Source organism: Bidens hawaiensis, unplaced genomic scaffold (genome assembly GCF_021521415.1).
Source record: "Bidens hawaiensis isolate Kalapana, Puna unplaced genomic scaffold, B.hawaiensis_p1.1 tig00019083_1, whole genome shotgun sequence".
NCBI classification, from domain to species: Eukaryota; Viridiplantae; Streptophyta; class Magnoliopsida; order Asterales; family Asteraceae; genus Bidens; species Bidens hawaiensis.
The window spans coordinates 67,553-88,800 of NW_027492899.1; the positions used below are offsets into that span (position 1 = coordinate 67,553).

The following is a 21,248-nucleotide window of genomic DNA, read 5'->3' on the forward strand; positions in this document are numbered from 1 at the left end:
AACCTCCCCCAATATCATGGACAGATGGTCCAAAGAAAAACTCACCTCCCCCGCCCGACACAAAGGGCGAAGAAGTAGAGTAAAATGGCTGGGCAGGTTGCATAAGGGGTTCATCAGCGCCTTCTGTAGTGACTTCAGGGTTATCTTGTTGAGAACCAGTGCCGTCCCCGCCTTCAAAAAGGTAATCCAACGGCCCAACAGTCGTCGGTTGAACGCTAGACCCCTCCACAACCGTTACAACAGGAGGGGTAACAGGCTTCTCTGCCTCTTTCTCCGGAGGAGGCGACGGTTGTTTTTCAACATTTGGTTTCGGCGTTGATAGCCTACCAAATGCGTGACCCTTAACAATGGACGGATCTGCATAGCACAATCAAAGTCAGATCCCATTGTCTTATACAACAAAAAGCTAACATATACAAACGTACCGGTCACTGCCCCAGTCATTCTGAAAGGCTGAGCGATAGTGGTTTCCGCGGACGATGGGTCCGGCGTTTCTTCATTTTCGGTTCTTTCCCAGCATCCGAAGCACTAGTACCCGCATCACTCGCCTGCGATTCTTGGAAAGGCCTCTTCCGGTAAAGCTCTGCTAGTAAAGGATAGATAGATGAAACCTTAGAAGCATCATCTGAGCTTTCCTCCTCGAGGATGGCTGAGTCATCACTAAGAATGACGATCGTCCCGTCGGAGGTCAGCACATTAAGAGGAGGTGGGTTTAAGATGTACGCACCTGTTTCAAAGATAGTATCCGAGACAACTGGCTCGGCCCACACATTCACAGGAAAGAGGAAATATTTGGCATTCCGTTCCATGACAGACACTTGCTTAACAGGTGCGGATAGTTTTCCCAACACACCCCTTGTCATCATACAAGGCGTTAAGCATAGATCAAAAATCTGAAAAACAAACGCAGAATTAAAATAACAGAAACTTTGGAAGACCACCCAAAGAAAATCAATAAAACTTACGGCCGTTCGGCTCAACGAAAACAGGCTCCATATCGGGAGCAGGCCACAAGAGACTCATGCCCGCCCACACGAGAGCTTCTTCAGGAAGTGCTCGCATCAGTGTAGGCGGAGTAGTAAGTTTACGAAACCAATCACGCTTCTCATAAGCAGCCGGCATAATGTCAATAAGAGCGTTGTTCGGAGATCGACGAACCATGGCCTCCGATATCACATCCTCGGAGATCCAAAAGAACTTCCTCTTCCAGTCCTTGGAAATTTCTTCAATAACGTTACCGATAGTCCTATCAGGCAAGCTATGACAAGTAAACCGCCCATTCCGGTTAGCCATCTTATAGAAGACAGCGAATCGATCTAACCGAGGTACCATGTCATGCGCCATACACATGAACTCGAAGTGACATACCCGCATAACGGCACGAGGATGGAGTTGAGATAAGTGAATCCCAAACGCCTTGATCACTCGTTGAAAAAACTTCGTGATGGGAAGATGGAAATTCCCGTGAACAAAATAGTCGGCATATAAGGCCATTTTTCCTGGAGGTGGAAAGCTGGCTATAGAACCAGTAGAAGGGAATTTCGGTTCCCACTCTGGTGGAATGCCATAAGTCATAATAAGCTTCTAGTATTCCCCTTGGTCCCAGCAGACCTCTATTTCTTCAACTTCAGATTGTACAGATGCCATTACAAGAAAACTCGTTACAGTATTAAAGTAAATCAAAGGAAAAATCAAAAGGTTCAAAGAAAGAAAGGAAGTTAATATTCAAAAAGCAAAGACGATAAAACTTCTAAAAGAAGTTAACTCCATCTATTTATACCCGCCGCAATTAATGCGATGGGATACAAACAGTAGAGAGAGAAAAAGCAATCCAGTAAATGATCGCCACGTCACGCGGGAAATTCGAAAAAGTGAAAAAGATGCACAGTCGGGTACAATTACAGCCGTCATAAACGTCCTGTCACCTGCACACGCGCCTGAGAGTGGTCAACTTGTCCTTTTTCATGATTATCCACAACAACAAAAGATATTTCCCACCAACTCGTAAGGTCAAAAACCCCCAAATCCACATTAAGTCCAGAATTTCACCCGCATAAAATACTTCACACGGAAGAAACACTGGACTGGGGGGACTTATAGAGGTAGGGCACCAAAAAGACCCAAATACCCTTAAGGATTACCCGCGGGTCAATCAGAAGTCCCTCATAAGGCACCCGCGGGACACATAAACCACCTGCATAATCAGTTGAGGAAGAAACACCTTCATAGCGCATGCGGAAGCATCACAGCCCCCTCAAAGGGCATCCGCAAGAAGGAATATCCTTCCGCGTAAATAACCACGAGGTAAATGCCCCGGGATAGCTGTCAATAACCAATTATCTTCTAGAAGACTTGCCAAGATGCTTCTTGAGCAATACGTGATCTTTCGGCCAATCAACCAGTGACATCTGGCAAGGTCGTTATAACCGTGCACATGGCCAATATTCTCCCGTTAACCAATGATAAAGTGACACGTGTCCAGGTTATTATACATGCACATGCAACGTTTAAGATGAACCTATCACATACGGACACGTGTCCAGACGGTTATTCAGGCATCTTCTTAAAGGACAGCTGGCCCAATCACCTTCCTACATTCTTCGGCTATAAATACTCTCTCAATCACCATGAGGTATTCATTCACTCCCACAGTACTCTCTCAATTTACTTATGTGCTTATCTCCTACAGAACAGTACTTATTCTCACGCCAGATGGTGGTTACGGGAAGACCCCCCCTCTTGTTCTTCCCGTAACGAGCTCACGGTGTCTGTTTTGCAGGTGTTCGTCACTGGACTTTAGGCAATTGGGTTCATATCGTTTGGCAGTTAACCGTATCCTACCCTGTTGACTCATTGGATTTAGGACCCATACTTGGGGAGTAGATCCGTGTTTCTTCAATAAGTTTACTAAAATTTATAACAAACTTGGTGAATATCAATATAAATAAGAGACATACATATTTAAATAATAAAAATATTCTAAAAATTACTAATCACTAATGTTATAGAAATACGAATTATGTTTTTTTTTTGAGTAAAAATTGGCCCAAGTTCACTTATAAGATGTGATTCCGGCTGAAGTTGACCACATTTAATCGATTCTTAAATACTAGGCGGAGTTAAAGAAACTCGTCTCGGCGACATACCTTGTAGCGAGTACTCGGGGACTACTCGGCCTTGTAAACATACTTTTACAACATTGATTTTTAGATGTTAATATTTTGTATACATTTTTATTTTGTTTAAAAAGTTAAACCTTAAAATCTAGTGTTTACATCTTTAGTACGAGCATAATATAGTTATAATTAAATAAACGTGTTAATTAAAGTTGAACTAGGCTTGTTTGAACATTGTGTTTTATCATTTACGCATAGTGTCAACATTTTTCAAATGAGGGTATAACCTTTTTTCTGAAAAAGGTAATATATAGTTTGGTTGCTTATCTATCATTTTTAAGAAAAGGTATCTCATAGTGTCAACGTAACTTATCTAGCCATGGTTGCTTTCTATCATTTTTAAGCCAAATAACCTTTTCAATCTAACTCCATTCAACCATGAGAAATTAAGGATTTGTAATGAATTTAATTGTGAAGAGTGCTGTAATGCTCTAGTGTTTGCATTGCATTGCAAATGCTAACACTAGAACAATATAACCTAGAGAGTGCGATGGCTTTATGTGTCACCAACATATGAATACGGCTAGCATATATAGTTTGGTTTCATTATAACCTTAACTAACCTGTATTCAAATAAAACATAAATAAGAGACCTAACGTTACCCTCTATCGGATTCATCGTTATGGCTTTCAAGTAAATTGTCGACGTTGTTGTATTTGACTCCTGTAACATATCCTCCTGGACTTGTTAGAGTAAGTTGAACAATGCCGTTATCAATAACCACCTACATTAAAACATACAATACAACCTATTATTCAGAAATGGCTAGATAAGTTACGTTGGGCGTAGGGATTACGTACATGGTGCTTTCGGAAATGCATCTTCACTCCCATCGTTGCCATTCGACCTTTTCTCGTGCTAGCTTTCTGTTAATTATTCACAAACCAAATATGACAGATTCTTAGCTTAAATAGATCAAGAAGTCTCTTCTTTATATAAATATAAGGTTTTTTAAAATCGAATATTAGGCTTTAACAAGAATGATTGTGATTGATCTCTTTACTTAACAGCCACCTTATGTTTGGTGGGAAATATAACTTTTAAGTGTTGCAAATACGTGATCGGAAGCAATTCTTTTGACCCGGCAAATATGACTCTCACTTGATTTTTATTCATAAAAATATTCAAATGAATTCAAAGAATAAAGATTGTGGATTCATCTCATTTTTCTTTTATGCGCATATAGGTAAGAAAAGAGATCTTTCTATACAAAATTGTAATAAGTTAGTTAGATAAGAAAACATGTTTTAGAACTTAATTGTATTAAAAATGTTTTGAAGTTGTTATATTTTAAAATTCAATGCATACAATAGTGTTAAGTTAGATATATTATTTCACCTAACAAATTCATTTAAATTGTGTTATATATGTATTTAGATAAAATCATGTGTAAGTGGTCAATTCACGGGTATGTTATATCTCCTTAACCGAAAACGTACGGCCGGCATTGATAAGATACACGACTTAATTAGTTGTCATGATATGTGACCATGACTCGCGTATTACTTTTTAATCATGTCGTTAGAGAGAGTGTATTTAATTGTTATAACAAATGATTAGCAAGGAGCACGAAACTTCTCATTTATATAATTCCACTTTCTCTTTATTCCACTTTCTCTTTCCTTTTGTCTGTCTTTTTTTTTCTTATAAATATTTACATGGATCCATGGTCAACTAATTATTCCCCCAAATAACCTCTTTAAGCTGGCATCTCTTTCTTTTTTGTCTAATTAGTAATAGCATAATGACATGTGTGAAACTGGTAACGGAGCTCAATTAGGTAGGGTAATACTCATCCGAGCCGCAGGAACGTGTACATAAGGAATACGAGAATTTCCACCTTGTTAAAGGTCTAGTGGTGCTACCCAAAGACTTAAATGAATAGCCATCGTTGTTAAGAACAACCGAGATCCAATGAAAATTTTCGCGTAGCTTCTGGTCTTTGACATCAAAAAAGAAGGTTGTAATAATGAAAGGGACATATGATCATTTTAGCCTAGCTAGTGGAACAATAAAGACGAAGTGTCTAATTATACTTATGGTCCTTTGTTTCCAAATAGAAAGACACCAAATTCTCCGGGAAGCCCTATCTTTCGAAGGACTTCTCGATTTGCTCCCCCTGACGACCCCCTCCAGCCTACCCGCCGGACCACCCCTTCTATCTCTCGCGACCGACCCCTTGTTAGTTCGTAGAGCCGACGCTAGGCAGCCAACCTCATGGATCACGCGTCTGGTCCCTCTCCCATTGGGTGAGAGCTTTCAATAAAGCATCTCTCGCTTGGAAAGCAGGAACCGTTCTACTTTGGAGATCCCGCATAAGTTCCCGGATCTTCAAAAGGGGACGCGACGTCCAATTGTAGCTTAATCTTAGTATTTTGGAGTACACTTGAGGTCACTCCCCTATTTCCAAAGGAAGAAAGAAAAGAGGAAAGCTCCATTTCTATTTCTTTTGCTGTTGGTCCTGGCGGACGCAGAGTTAAGTCCAAATCGAGTTGGGCATTTGAGGAACCCTCTGCTGGAGGATGAGCGCAAATCCTCGATTCGTCGTCCTCCCCGGAGTCACAAAAAGCCATAATATAATAGGTATTCCTAGGTTAATGAAGGTCAACGAGATCGAAAGAAAAATGATATATACTAAGATATCAAGAAAAATAGATTGGTAGTTTCGAACCGAAATCGGATTTCCTTTTCGTGCCATATGCGCTTAGACTTTACTTTCTCCCCTTTTTCCCCGGTCAATATTAGTTCTCCTTAACTTGACACTTGCTTATTCCCACTGAAGCTAGTACGCAACGATTTCGATTCCTATCCGGATTATTCCCCGCTCTCCTCGATCAATATATATAATAAGTATACTCTGAATCCATTCTCTCTAAGAGGATTCAATCTTATTGGTCCTACGTTACGTAATTTTTTTCTCTTTGCTTTTGCTGACTACACTCGGATAGCGAGCAGGCCTGGGCCGGCCCAGAATGGGAATTAGACTTCATTCACTTGATGGGTTTTCGCTTGAACAAGGTGGCGTGACCCATGCCTAGTACCTTTTCGGTTCAGGACTATATATATATAACAATAATTGCGGCGGATCAACCCACTCGTAGGACTGGTTCACCATTCATTCAGAGGGCCCGATTCACCCCCCGAACTGGATGAGACATTAGAGTGATGAGTCTGAAGCAGATCGAGAAAGTTGATCACGTCTTTTTTACTTTCAATTATTTAAGCACATGACAGAAGAGAGAGCGCACAGAAAGAAAAGAGAGAGGGGTTCCTTTTCTCGTCTATAATATCTATAATATAAGAGCAGATCCCTATCTTGGCAAGTCTCTGAGAAGGTCAAGACCGATATGAAATCTATGTTCCCCCGGATCCAATCCTCAGACTGACTCTACTTAATCAGGGTTTCGAACATCACTTTCTTATTCAATTTCTCCGAAATAAGATAAGAGGGACGTGCTCGAGATTGCATTCTTGCTTTTGTAGGTGGAAGGTAAGGAACATAGAGAAGGTGGAGGAGAGAGAACAACCAGATATATCATAGGTGATCACAGAAATTTCCACCTGCATGATTCGGCCCATCTTTCTTTCCTCTATGATATGAGAAAACACTCCTCAGTGAGACAATGCAGTCAAGTCAATAGCAGCCAGAGCAAAAAAGAAGGTCATTCGATATAGACCGGATGAGAAGGATAAATCAATCGCCAATGCTGATACAAAAGGAAACCCGTAACCGTGCTTTCACTTCAAAACTGAAGGGAATGAGCCGAGGTCAGGAACTGAACTACCTGCTTTCGGGTCAACTAAAGCAAGGACAAAGGCTTCCCCGATTGTTAGAACTCCTTGGACCATGTTTAGGCTTATCGGATTAGGCTGCTGGAAAGGCTAAGACGATAGGCTTTGATTCATCAGTTTTAGAGAGGGCTATAGGCCACTTTCTCTCACTCAATAGATCTATCTAGTCAGTAACCCCCTGAAATCCTTACTTTGAGTGAGGGCTGTATTGTAAGAGACGAGCTCGACCTCAATAGCCTTAATGGATGGCCCCCGTGATGTCAAATCCAATTCAGAGAGCGGATCCAGAGAAGAGAGGCGTCGGGCGAACCCCCGAGAAAGAATTCTATGTTGGGCCTCATTCACTCCAATTCCTGTATCGCCGATCTACTCATTCGAGGGGGCAAGGATAGCTCATTCAAGGTGGATCGGAGAACCGACCAAACTCTTGGTTATGTAAAGATCATGTTCGCCCGTCAGGTCACACTCTTTATTGTCATAGCCGCATTCCAGTGAATACTGATGGAGTCGGGAATTGAAAGATCTCTATTCTCGCAAGAGGTAATCTCCTCCAGTCAAACCGACTCCGAGCTACTTCCTGGCAGCGGGCAAGAAGACCTCAGTTGGAGACAGGGCGACTTTCTCTATTTCACGAAGATGTCATTTTCAAGATAGGATTTTTGGTTGTAAATCAATGTGAGTAGCCCTACTTTCCCCCACTTTCAGCTATCCTTTTTTTTTTATTTTCTGCCTTCCACTTTCGAGAGCTAGACCAGACTTCCTTATCTAGCTTCTAGTCTACTAAGGACAGCTGGCTCAGACACTGGCTTTGAGTTTGAACTTCCTTCTTTCTATGACCAGATCAGGAGCTGCATGATCCGATGGGCTATCAGCTGAGAGACTGGCTTCTCGGTTGTTAGTAACGACTCAGACAGAGCAGCTTACCTTGCTATGGTGAGTTATAGAATCAATTGAGCGAAGCTACCTACTTAGCTAATCTAGTTAGAGGACTTCTTTAAAGAAGGGCTTTAATTCACAGAATTGAGTTTCCATTAGAATGGTTAAAATGCTAATGGTGAGATTGGTTCCATGAGCTAGTTTTAAAAGAATCAATCAATCAAGCTTGGACCCATGCAATTTATAGGCCTCCTTCAAAAGAACCAGTCCAGACAATCATCTGACTCCCATGAGATGATAGCTTCTTTTACTATTGCTTCTGAGTTCGTATCGCTACAATAGAAGAGGAAATTGAATTGATTCATAAACTCGTATGTAGTCACTAAACGGCACCGCTCGATTCTACTGCCTAAGATGTCCCTCCCGGGTACCTACTTGAGTTAGTGTAAGCGGCTCGTAAGACCAAGGAGTTAGCCACCTTTCGGGTGAGAGGATAGACCCGGAGAAAGAAAGGGATAGAGCTCTGAAATAGTGAACTTAGAGTTGGGGTGGGAACAAAATCTAAGTGTAACAAGAAGGCAGTGATGAAGTTGGTGATTGTAGCCTGTTAGTGTTAGAGATTCAGATAGAGGAATGTAAACTAGCAAACTGCTCTATCAACGGAAAGAGAGCCAATACATGGCAGGGGGGAAAGATACGTAGGCTTTAACCTAAACAACGTTAGAAATATGCAACACACACGGTTAAATAAACATGTATGAAGTTAAAAGTTAGCTTCAATTATAATAAGTTAAATAAAAGAATTAAACATATAAAAAAGATCAAAAAATATCAGTTAAAAAAGAAAAAGAAAAATAATATATAACTTTATTAAACTTCAAGGGTCATACAATAACTCTATTAAAGTTCAGTGATAGAAACATAAATTAGCTAAAGTAGAAGTCTTTAATCTCCCTGAGCCGTACAATAATTCTATTAAAGTTTGGGAATAGAAATGTAATTGGTTTGTTGCAATTATAAATATGAATTATAAAATATGAATTGCAATTATAAATTATATTGCCATCTTAATAAGCATATTCAAAAATATGTTTTCCTTTCAAATTGTATATGTGTACTTCAAAATTTTTATATTTTCACCCGTTACACGGGTCAATAACCTAGTTAGTATATATACTAAATTACAACCTTCTTGACCAAAAAGATGCTTTAAAGGTTGTACATATGGCTATTTTTGTTGTGCATTGTGCTCAAAGTATTGTACTTAGGGTTGTTTTTGTTGTATCTATTTGTTATTAGAGATACTTGGTCTTCCACATGTTTCTTTTACACCCGTTCGTTAATCAGTCGGTCTTCCATCATATAAACAGAAATGCGTATGCTTTCCAAACGGCTCTTCAAACTCTCTTGAAGCTACATGGCGGCGTCGGTTTCCAGTCACTTGAAGCATTCATATATTTTAGGTTTGTGAGTGTTGATTTGATTTGGAGCAGCATAAGGTAACACCATCGACTTCTCCGTCCTCTCAAATCTGTCGGTTAGTGATACACCCTCACCCTTTTTGATTATGTTGTTGCCTTCGTGTTCTGATTAGGGATAAAAAAAGATGGACGGTGATTATTGTTGACAATGATATTAAGGGATAATAATAATAATAATATTTAGAGGGAATGACTGGTGTTATTTTTCATTGAATTGTATTTTACAAAGAGAAAATGAGCCTTGGCTTTTACAAGATAATTAAAGAAGGAAATCAATAATGAAAAAACAATAAAGTTGATGACCGGATTGTGAGCTGTCAAATATGGAGAGAATGTCAAATTGATCCATAATTTTCTCAAAATGATTCTTTCCTTTCTAACACGTGGTAGTTGAGGTAACACGGTGACACGGCGATGGATCGTGATGGCGGAAGTAACTCAGTGTCCGATTTCGTCTGTTGCCGGCTTCCATTTTGGAAACTCTAGGCGACAACAAGGCTTTAACTGTTGCCAGGCTCCAAATGGAACCCTAGGTGACGGTCGTTGGCTGACATGCGGTTGTTTATAGCGGTGGTGTATCGTGGCGTCGGTATAGTCCATTAGTCCCATGTTTATTCTTTTTAATTGATCAATTTTTCAATTGTTAATTTTTTTTAAAATTGAACCTAAAATGGTTTCCACCCTTTTTGATCGAGGGGTTGCAAGTGGTTTTTGGTTCGAGTTATTCAAACCATGTGAAGCTTAAGTTACTGTTGGATGGTGAAGGGCTGTACTTTGTTGTGGCTTAAGGATACACAGGTAATATTATAACTAATGTCATTGTTCATTTGATTATCATTTTTTTTATATTTGTAGTTTACTGTTATTTGTAAATTGTGGATTGCTAAATGTTGATCTTGGTTTGTCGCTTAAATCTTGAGTATTGGCTGTGATGACGCTTCGCTACTTGGCGAGGCAACCAATGTTGCAGCCATAACAGCTATTCGAGCCTCGAGTAAGTTAGGTCACGTTTTGTTTTTTGTTTTTTATATTGTTTATATATTTCTTCTTTGAATTTGCGTTCTAAGTTTTGTTTACAAGTTTATTTTACTTCACAGTTAATGCATAAGAAAGTTGTCGTTTTAGTGTTTAAAAAGTTGCATTAGTTAGTACTCGGGTCAGTTTTAATACATACAACAGTTAATGCATTAGAAAGTTGTCTTTTTAATAATATATACAAAGTTGCAGTAGTTGATGCTCGGGTATAGTCGGATCAGTTTTAAACTTTTAATCAGCAGATGAGTTGGGTACAATTTGGGGCTCTTTTTCTACACGTAATTCAATTGATTTCTATCTGATTATAAAGTGGACTCATGCCATGTCATTGCTCATGAATATAGGATATGCTTAATTTTAACCCTAATTGCAATATGAAATGGGTTTCATACTTTCCCGACAAATATAGCATGACTGTGGACTGAAATATATATGAATCTGTTCTTACTTTTTTTTCTTTTTTATTTATGGTTGTTCTGATGTAATTTTACTTTTTCTATAATGATTCTGAGCTCCACTGAATTAGTAACGATCGTTAAGTCTCCAATTATTTTAAACCTATTTTTTTCGATTGATTATTCCAGGAGGTTTCATAAGCCAGGAATCGGTTTATGGTTCGGTAGGCCTGTGGGAGGGCAGTCGGCATGTGTCGTTAGCGGTGGTTTTGAGAGATAAAATCTGGCTTCATAACCGAGAGAATGAAATGCCTTTTATATGAGGTACTTTTATTGTTATTTGTAATTATTGAAGTATCTGATTTTGGTAAAATTTTACTTAGGTCTCAGTTATTTAAATTTTTGGAAAAAACTTTTAAATTACTTCAATACAAAAAGTAAGGTGTTTTTATCTATTTGTTTATGTTACATCTAATTGATTGCAGCAATCAAGAGTGAAGCATGTATGCATAGATCCCGACTACTGGAAACTTAAGGAACGTACTTTGGTGATTTTCTTAACAGGGGAATTTATGAAATAATTGAGTTGTAACAATACAGATTAATAGTAGTGATATGTTTTCGTAACATAAAATTGTAATTTTTCTTTTTTTACAACTTTATGCCTCCCGCCGCAACGTGGCCGGTCTAAATCCTAGTTAATATTAAAAGTATTTATAAGATTACTAGTTCTGGTTGTTCCCCTTTTATATTTATATGTTTAATGAGTTGCATTGAGTGTAGAGTACTGGAAACTGGGCTTGCAGTTGATATGCAAAATGATCGAGCAGCGAAGTACTGCAGGATTATGTAGTAGTGGTAGTAGGCGGGCCTCGCCTCGTGTGTTTCAGCCCAATATGCATTGCTGGTGTAATAAAAGAGATGAAGACACAGTGTGTTCGATTAACGCCAAAGGATCATCTGTCATCTCCTCTATCAAGATTATTGCAGTTTTCGCTTTCAGTATTCATCTATTTATAGAGTTTTATCAAAGTTGGCAGTTCTGGTCTCGTTCTTTTGTGATTATGGATCTATTCGGTTGTTTATCAGATCGTTGAGTTTATGGTCTGAATTTATCGAGTAATCATCCTGTTTGTATTTCTTCATTCTTGTATTGATGTTCTTGAACAAAAAATATGACTCTCACTTGATTTTTATTCATAAAAATATTCAAATGAATTCAAAGAATAAAGATTGTGGATTCATCTCATTTTTCTTTTATGCGCATATAGGTAAGAAAAGAGATCTTTCTATACAAAATTGTAATAAGTTAGTTAGATAAGAAAACATGTTTTAGAACTTAATTGTATTAAAAATGTTTTGAAGTTGTTATATTTTAAAATTCAATGCATACAATAGTGTTAAGTTAGATATATTATTTCACCTAACAAATTCATTTAAATTGTGTTATATATGTATTTAGATAAAATTATGTGTAAGTGGTCAATTCACGGGTATGTTATATCTCTTTAACCGAAAACGTACGGCCGGCATTGATAAGATACACGACTTAATTAGTTGTCATGATATGTGACCATGACTCGCGCATTACTTTTTAATCATGTCGTTAGAGAGTGTGTATTTAAATGTTATGACAAACGATTAGCGATGAGCACGAAACTTCTCATTTATATAATTCTACTTTCTCTTCCCTTATGCATGTCTTTTTTTTTCTTATAAATATATACGTGGATCCATGATCAACTTACTTCCTCCAATGACCTCTTCAAGCTGCGTCACTTCCTTTTTTTTTGTCTAATTAGTAATAGCATAATTGCATGTGTGAAGCAAGTAACGAAGCTCAATTAGGTAGGGTAACATATCTATGGAGGTTTTAACCTAAACAACGTTAAAAACAAGCAACACACATGGTTAAACTCAATTATAATAAGTTAAATAAAAAAATAAACGTTTAAAAAAGATTAAAAAAATATTAGTTAAAAAAGAAAAAGAAAAAGAAAAATAATAATATAACTTTATTATACTTCAAGGGTCATACGATAACTCTATTAAAGTTCAGTGATACGTAAATTGGTTAAAGAAAAAAAATTATTAATCTTCCTGAGTTGTATGATAATTTTATTAAGTTCTGGGATAGAAATGTAAATTGGTTTAAATGTTTATTTAAAAAAGTTGGTTTAATCACTAGATGCCACATGGCAATTCAACAAATTTCACATTAGAAGTGTTCACCCTTATCGAAATGTATTTGGTTATTCTAATTTTTGGACGCTAAAATGCATGTCTCTTCGTGGTTAATATAATTTAGGATATGATGTACTCTTTGTTCTACTTAATATTGATAATAAATTTTGTTTTATAAACACAGATATGGATTCATATAGTTGGCTTTATACACATAGAAAAATAGTCACATGTGTTAAAATATATAGATATTTTAATTGAGTAGTTAAAAGTATTTATAAGATTACTAGTTCTAGTTGTTGGTCTTATATATATATATATATAATGAGGGCAAAAGAGTAATTGTCACAATAAAACTCACGATTATTTCTCAATTATATTTAAAATTAAAGAATAGTTACAACAATAACCCTTAATCTATTACCTATATATTGTTTTAATTTTCACTTTTAACCCAAATTCACCCATAATTTTTAAACGTTAATAACTTTTTCATACTTAAATATTTTTTAAAAAAAGTTACACTAAAAAAACGAGCATATTTTTATCTTTAATTTGAGTATGATATTGTTATAGTTTTTTTCAGTTAAAAAAAATACATTTTATGCAGGTGTGTTTGCGGTCTGGTTTTGATGGTTTTAAATTAAACCGTGAACCAAACCTTTTGTAACAACTTTTTTGTCGTCGAAAACCTTGAAAATTGAAAACAACTAGCCAAAAATGAAAGGAAAAAAAATCAACAGTCAAATCAAACCGATGAACGGTTTTACGGTTTCACCGAACAATAAACACCCATACTTATTACGTGATTACCAAGGTTTGCGTTCCCGCTGCATGGCGCGGGCACCCATCTAGTATATATATATATATATATAGGTTTAATGAGTATTTTTTTTCAAACTAGTAGGTTAATTTTATCAAAATAAGGTGGGTTCTAGGTGTCTGATAAGAGTGTTAATGGGTTTTAGGTGTTCTTCTATGTGAGATGGAGGAACTGATCTAATAGCACGCCAAGTAAGCCGTGATGTGCATGTAAGTTGGAAATGACTAGACTAGATCCGCTATCTGAGATAGTTAGATCTCAAGACTACTTGCAGTTTTCGCTTTCAATATTCATCTATTTATAGAGATCGAGTTTCATCAAAGTTGGCAATTCTGGTCTCGTTCTTTTGTGATTATGGATCTATTCGTTTGTTTATCAGATCGTTGAGTTAATGGTTTTAGTTTATCGTAGTAATCATCATGTTTGTCTTTCTTCATTCTTGTATTGATGTTCTTGAACAAAAAACCATTGTGGTTTGGGATCAATAAGATTTAATGTTTGTGACAATATATTTATTCAGTGCAATGATTAAAACAGATGAAGTTAAATGAAGATACTACCTCTCAATTATTATGTATAATATGTATATTATAGCTCTGGTTTACATTCCACCATGTTCCTTTATTTCACTTTGTATTTTGTAAAGCAATAACTTAAAACACTATTCCTTTTTTTTATATATTTATTAAGTAACAATATTTTACTGAAATTTAAGCATCATGTGAGTTGTTATAAACACCCTTATTGTAAACAATTTAAACAATCTATATAGTTCATGTACTGCCGGGACCTTCTAACCGAATATAATCGTACATGATAGCTTGAAACGGGCTTTGCGATCGTGGTTGTGTGAAATAAAAGGTGTTGTCTCCTTCTAACAGCAGAGAACCCAAAACATCTACATTGTACAAACAATACAACCTGTGAATCCCATGCCTTGGGATCGCATTATCACGCCCTATCAGCCCTGTTGTAAAGAGAGGACGAGGTTTATTTCGATCATTTACCCTAACCTATAAATAGAAGTGTACCATTAGTAGATAATTAATTATTATAATAGAAAAAAAAATGGCAAAATGGAAACTCTACGAAATTTTACTTATAATTAGACTACTTTCACATCTTTTTATTGTTACATGACCATGTCAATTATGGTTATACATAATACGCGCTTGTGGAGGTTAAATTGTATATACCTGTAGTTCCGCTACAGATGCACCAGCCAACGCTATTCGTAGTTTATATATAGCAATCTGTCGGACGTTTTCTAGCTTGAACTTAATCTGCCATGTTGTTCCTTCATACGAGTTATCCTCTTTTTTTCTATAATGTGAGTAGTTTAATGAAATAAATATACGAAACTCATTTTATTATTCCTAATGGCAAATTAACTCTATTAGAGATGTACTATTAAGGTGTTTATTATAAATCAGATAGTTCATATCACTAGACCAATAGGTCATGCATGGGCATCGTTTTAAGAAATAGTTCAAGGATTATGAAATTAATTCTAATAATTTGATAGTTTCAGCTAGTTTTTATTAGCTACGCGTTAGAGACTTGTACCTAGGAACTTGAGCATAAAACCAGTCTTTGCTATAGTCACTCTCTCCAATTGTGTATATCAAGTCTCCTTGAGGGTACAACTCCCCATACCTTTCCCACAAACCATATTGCCTAAATCTGCTGAGAATGGCCAAGGAAAAAAAAACGGTCTCAGAAAAATGTAACATGAATAACTCCTAATTATGCATGATGCACATACAAAGAAACCAAAAAAATACATAACTTGGAAGGATTATGCATAATAGCATATCGTTGTTATCGTTATTATTAGTTGAAAATAGTTCTTAACTCGGAAAACTTTTTACATTATGAATGTCTTGTACGCTATACGATACACTCATTTCCTGGATATATATAGTTTGTACTGTATAATATAACTATAGGGCACACGAACCCGTTGTCACTAGTAACAAGGGTTCGTGAAGAACCCATATTAGCAATATCTACCTTTGGAAGGTGTGCGCGTGACTAATCTCATGAAAAATGAATCTATTTGAATCTTAAATATGTAAAACTAACTTTTGAGGTTGATCAAGAAAGAGCTGGTTCACGAATTGCGGATTAGGATCTGGGACATAAAATTCTGCGGCTGATCGATCAGGGATCCCTATCTCCCACAGTGTAGGTCCGCTTCTTGGTGGCTCGTACACGAGTGTACCAACATTAATATTACAACCTAGTATTTTACAAAGTTGAATAAGATTATCAATTAAATCAAAATAACTCTAGAGGATCATAAGAACATATGTTGTTACGATGCAAGATTGAGTTCCTAAGATCTTACTAATTTGTAACACATAAATAATTTTATACTTCTTTATCTAACCTGGAGTGATAGTTAAAGAACTGTCATTTCGGTAGTCACCAAGAAATCCATACACCCAAGCGTATAAGTTATAGTTGCCGGTTCTAATATTGTTAATAGAAAAATCTCCATTCTCATCCGTCTTCGTCCAGAATTGATAAGCCTGCTTGTAAACATCCGTTGGATCACTATCGAAAATATTTTGTAATCATTTACTTTGGCTTATGAGGTTACACCGATTCACGAATTCGTATATTTGACCTCCAAGGTCAAACTATAGCTCCTTTATCTGGTGAAAAAATAAGTAAAATAACTCAAAGACTCACCTTGCATTCTCTTTGCCATGATCCAACTTCTCCTGGTGGAGCTAAACCAACATATGCCCCATTGGCTGGCATATCATTACTGTCTACAAATCTAAAATCAATTACTTTGAGATAACTTGATCTTTTGAAAATGAACCACATCATCGATCTTGAGTAAAGCGTATGGTTACCTATCGCGAACTAGTAATTTTCCGTAAACCATGCCTCTTTGATTTGATTTAGGAAAATCCTCGGATGCTGGAAAACTATAAGGCCAGCTGCTGGTCTCAACAATCATCTGATTAGAAATCAAATATTGGATAACTGGATAAGTATGCTTGATAGATGTGGATACATTAATGTTTGATAAGTATGTCTTGTACCTGTCTTTTTGCATCATCCCAAAGGGTAAGAGGGTCTTGTCCATCTATCACCGAATTCATATAGATAAAAACGGGTCCAAATACCTTCTTCCATGCCTCACCTTGACCAAATTTTGGAACTAAATCATCCCCGGCGTAGTGTGCACCAACAAAAACCTAGTCGGTACATTCATCATATACATGAAAGCTTAATATCAGACATACATATATACTAATGAGGACTGATAACTTTACTCGTATATGAATCGATGGGAATGTGAACAAAGAGTGAAGAAAGAGGTCAGCAACTGTAAAAATAACCGTTATAAGACCATGCGTAGTCAAAACTAGGCACATCCGGACATTTTGCGTCATGTGCCGCCTAGTAAACTTTTGGCATTTTTGCAAAAAGTGGGTACGTGTAGTGAAAAAAATGCTCCCAAAACGCTTCTCTCTCACACAACCCTTAAAATGTGAGCCATCACAAAGTTATGTACATAAATTGCACACCAAAACGCCACCCATAATGCCTGGGGGCGGTGTTCCCAGACATTATGGCACCGAAACGCCACCATAATGTTCCCACTACGGATGGTCTAAGATCTCTTCAAGATAAATGGTTTTTACTTAAATTGTTGGTTCTATTATTTATTTTACTTAGGTCTAGAATGTTTGTTATCGAAATTAATAATTCGGTTATGTTCTTTTATTTCATTTAAGTATCTTACTTTGGCCGAACTTAATGCTTCGGTTATTAGTGTAGGCAATATATAGAGATCTAAATGTAATGCAAAAACAAAAGTTTTTGTATTATAACAAATTTTCTCTCGTTTATAGGTTTTACCTTAACAAAACATGTGTTTCTAACTTATTAACGCTTGTGTATCGATCTAGATTGGGGCTGACAACGTGGCTAAAGTAACTTACCGCTAGACAGGTGGGTCCAACATGAGAACAAAGATTCTGTTTCAGAGGCCCACCTGTTCGAAACTCGTCACTTGGTGTGATTTGCCAGAACCCTATGGAAGGATCATTTGATATCCAACCATGTACCTTAAGATTTCTATTCTCGCATGTATACTGGTACTTGTCATCCACCTACACAAATTATACGAAAACAAAGCCTCAAGGACTGCATTTTATTAATAAAGATTGTTTAGCTGTTGTGGTATTAAATTAACTAGCCTAGTAATTAACAATAACATCACCTCTCCTTTGAACTCAGGTTCAACTGGATTGACCAACAAAACAGCTTCGGGATATGCAAGCGGTTGGCCTCTATCTGATTGACGGTCATCTGGCAATGGCATGTATCTTTTCCTATCATCGTCCACCGCCATATACCGAAAACTATGCAAATGTTACAAAATAACTATCAATAATACATAATGTGGTATGCTCTTTCTAATGCACCATTTTTTATACATTGAGGTTATATGTAAAACACAAGTCTGGTAAAAAGACTATATATATATATATATTATATAGATGAAACTGCTTACTAGTCTTTTCTGAGCTTGAACGCAACTCGTGTTTCACCGAGACTAAATGCTTGCCATTCTTGTGAACCCAAGTGCTCGTATATGGCGTACGTGTAGAAACCAGAGCAACCTCGAGGCAAAATGAACCTGAAAATGAATAAACGAACTAAATATGTTACACGAGAGTTTCGATTTGATTCTACTATGCTTTTATTTGGGAAAAAGTATGAAAAACACCAACGAGGCAACGAAACCTTTTGTCTATGTTTAAAGGAACAAATTTTCCTTTAAGGGACGGATCCCATGGCCTAGAAAAGGAAACCTCAACAAGTTCCTCACTTTCCACAATAACCTTGAAACTTGTTGCTTTGATCCTGTTTGGAAGAAAACATTTTCAGTTTTGTCGTATCGTATTTGATAAGTAGTTGATGGAACTGATATTCAAAACTTAGCATACTTTTACTTAGACCTCAGACATGGGAACATGTTATGTACAAAGGCTCAATCATAAATAAACATAACTTGTAGTGAGTTACAGAAACTAAAAGGTTGAATCAACTGAAAATGAGAATGTTGAGAACATACACTTCGAAAACTCCCGTCCTGCCGGAGCCATCTAAAGCACTCCAAACCACATCCCAATACCTACATTTTTTTTCAAGAAGGTGATTCGACTAAAAATGAATAAATTGCAAATGAAAATGTTCTTATTCATCTACTGATATAACATATAGATATTGTTTGTACAATAGTGAAACTAACCCTCTGTCAGATTCATCATTACGAACCTCAAGCACATTATCAAGTCCATTGTATTGTATGCCCGTCACAATACCCTCAGGGTTAGATAATGTTACTTGCAGGATACCATTATCGATCACAACCTGGAATTTTTTTGTCAAAAAATTATTTGTATGTTACTTTTCTATGTTTTGAGAAAGAAGAATATGATATACAAAACTTATAACTAATCAATGTCAGTTTAATATTTAAGGGATAAATCATGAAATACTAGCTAACTTAACAATGATGTAGGTTTAGTTTTGGGAGAACTTATTTTATCATATGAAAAGAACATGCTACACGAAAGTTGTGAATAGTCTATTAAGTAGTAGTGTTGATGTGCTCATAAGTATTTAGAAAAAAGAATATTTACATGGTGATCGTCGATTTGCAAACGAACTCCTATAGGCGCCATTGATATCCAAATCTGTTGATATTCGTAGCCTAGCTAGAAAACATATCGACACGATCAAAGTCATCTAATATGAGTTAAAGTAACATATGATAAAATCCAAAAATAAACCCAAATATTACCTTCTTTGATAAAAAAAATGAGACTGAAAATAATAGCAATTGAGCACAGAAATATATATGTGTGAAGTGAGATACACAAATTAAATAGATGTTTTTAGAGAGGTTGTTTCTTTAAATATGTTTAGCTAGCTAGTTGATTTCTTAACATGGAGGAAAAGAATAGGGTGCTTTTTATGTGGAGAATAGTTATAAGGTTGTAGTGTCTTTACTCTTAGAACAATTGAGTTTGATAAACTTAAAAGCCATCACATTATTTGGTGCATAATTTACAAGTTTTTTAGTCTTAGATGTTCGTTATATATATTATTAGGTAAAATGTGGAAGATACATCCCAGCATATTGGATAATGGATATTGACTTGATTTGGACGCCAAGATATAGTGGCTTATAAACTTAACCATCAATTTACATCCCTTCCCTTAACGAATTTTATGATATTTTGTTTTGGTTTTGTCAACTATTTGCAAAATATGAATAGAGAAAACTTCCAAAGAAAATGATGAAAACATGATAATTAAATTAGGATACTTTTATAGGCAAATCTATAACAATTAATAAATCGCATGCGTTGGTAATAACTCTTGTTTTCTTTATCACGAGAAGTCACTAAAAATGTTCTGATTCGAATTTAAAAGAAACGAGAGTTAATAAGTTATGTTCTTTTCTTCGCCCTTCATCCGCATTCCTGTTGATCCTTATTTGAGTCTGTCATTCGAGTTATCGGCTCCTTGTTCGTAAACATTAAGTTGGATTAGAGAGGTTTAGTTGATGTGTTGTTTAATTGCACCATCATGTCTCGTTTCACTTTTTCATCTAGTATAAAATTTGTGAATTTTGATACTTTCTAGTTTCTACTATGAGCACGTGATTGAAGTCATTGACTTCTTAGTTATTGGTGGTTTTATTCCGATAATCAAGATAGTTATTTGTTTTTCTGCCTAAGTGAGTAGGGTTTTAAATGAACCAAGCGTTTGGCGAACTGTTCGTGAAATATTTGATGGGAAGTTCGTTTTTGTTCGTCCATTTAATAAATGAGCGAACATGAACAATTTTGTTCGGTAAGCTTAACAAACGAACATGATACAGAGGTTGTGTTCATTCAATTGTGTTCGTTTAGGTTTGCTCACGAATGTTCCTTTACGGTCGTTTACATCTGTCCAGTTATGTTCATTTGCATATATATATGTTCGTTTATTTGAATTTTACTATTACTATTTTATCTATTTACTTGTTTATTTATCACTAACTATTTTGATATAATTATGTTTACGATTACTATGTTAAGCTTTTTTAAAATATTTTATGTAGTGTACTTTCAAACGTTTGGGTGATTTTGTGTTGATTTAATGATAATAATTATCAAAGTAATACATGTTCGTCTGTGTCCATTAATGTACTTTTGGTGTCCAGTTACGTTCGTGTGTCTGTTAACGTCCATTAGTATCCATTAAAGTATGTTGACAATATTAATGAACGGACAAAGACGAACATGAACAAACTCAATTTCTTAAAAAACAAACAAAGACCCAAAGTTTTATTCGGTAAAGTGTTATGATAACTTCTATTTGATCTTTTTCCCTAGAAACTAATCATCATCATCATCATCGTACTCAGTATATCCCACCAATAGCAATGCTATGGTAGGGTCT

At 36.2% G+C, this 21,248-nt stretch overlaps 1 protein-coding gene across 1 annotated transcript; it reads right to left on the reverse strand.

Annotated features, from left to right (window-relative positions):
* Nucleotides 1–14,521: 14,521 nt before the first annotated feature.
* Nucleotides 14,522–19,505, reverse strand: LOC143557688 (uncharacterized). The gene is made up of 15 exons (XM_077046696.1): nt 19,439–19,505; nt 19,045–19,166; nt 18,868–18,927; nt 18,537–18,656; nt 18,304–18,429; nt 18,010–18,151; nt 17,729–17,899; nt 16,823–16,978; nt 16,631–16,737; nt 16,461–16,551; nt 16,156–16,297; nt 15,849–16,005; nt 15,330–15,449; nt 14,960–15,086; nt 14,522–14,776 (listed from the first exon to the last, which is right to left on the reverse strand). The coding sequence occupies exons 1-15, from the start codon at nt 19,478–19,480 to the stop codon at nt 14,537–14,539; spliced, it is 1,923 nt and encodes a 640-aa protein (XP_076902811.1). The 5' UTR covers nt 19,481–19,505; the 3' UTR covers nt 14,522–14,536.
* Nucleotides 19,506–21,248: the final 1,743 nt, after the last annotated feature.

Excerpts from the sequence above, each read along its gene's own strand:
- LOC143557688 (XM_077046696.1), bottom strand. The coding sequence starts at position 19,480 with ATGGCGCCTATAGGAGTTCGTTTGCAAATCGACGATCACCAT. Across the intron at positions 17,900-18,009 it reads AACCTGAGTTCAAAGGAGAG|GTGGATGACAAGTACCAGTA; the intron begins GTGATGTTATTG and ends TAATTTGTGTAG. Across the intron at positions 16,006-16,155 it reads TTCTTTAACTATCACTCCAG|GTTGTAATATTAATGTTGGT; the intron begins GTTAGATAAAGA and ends GTAAAATACTAG.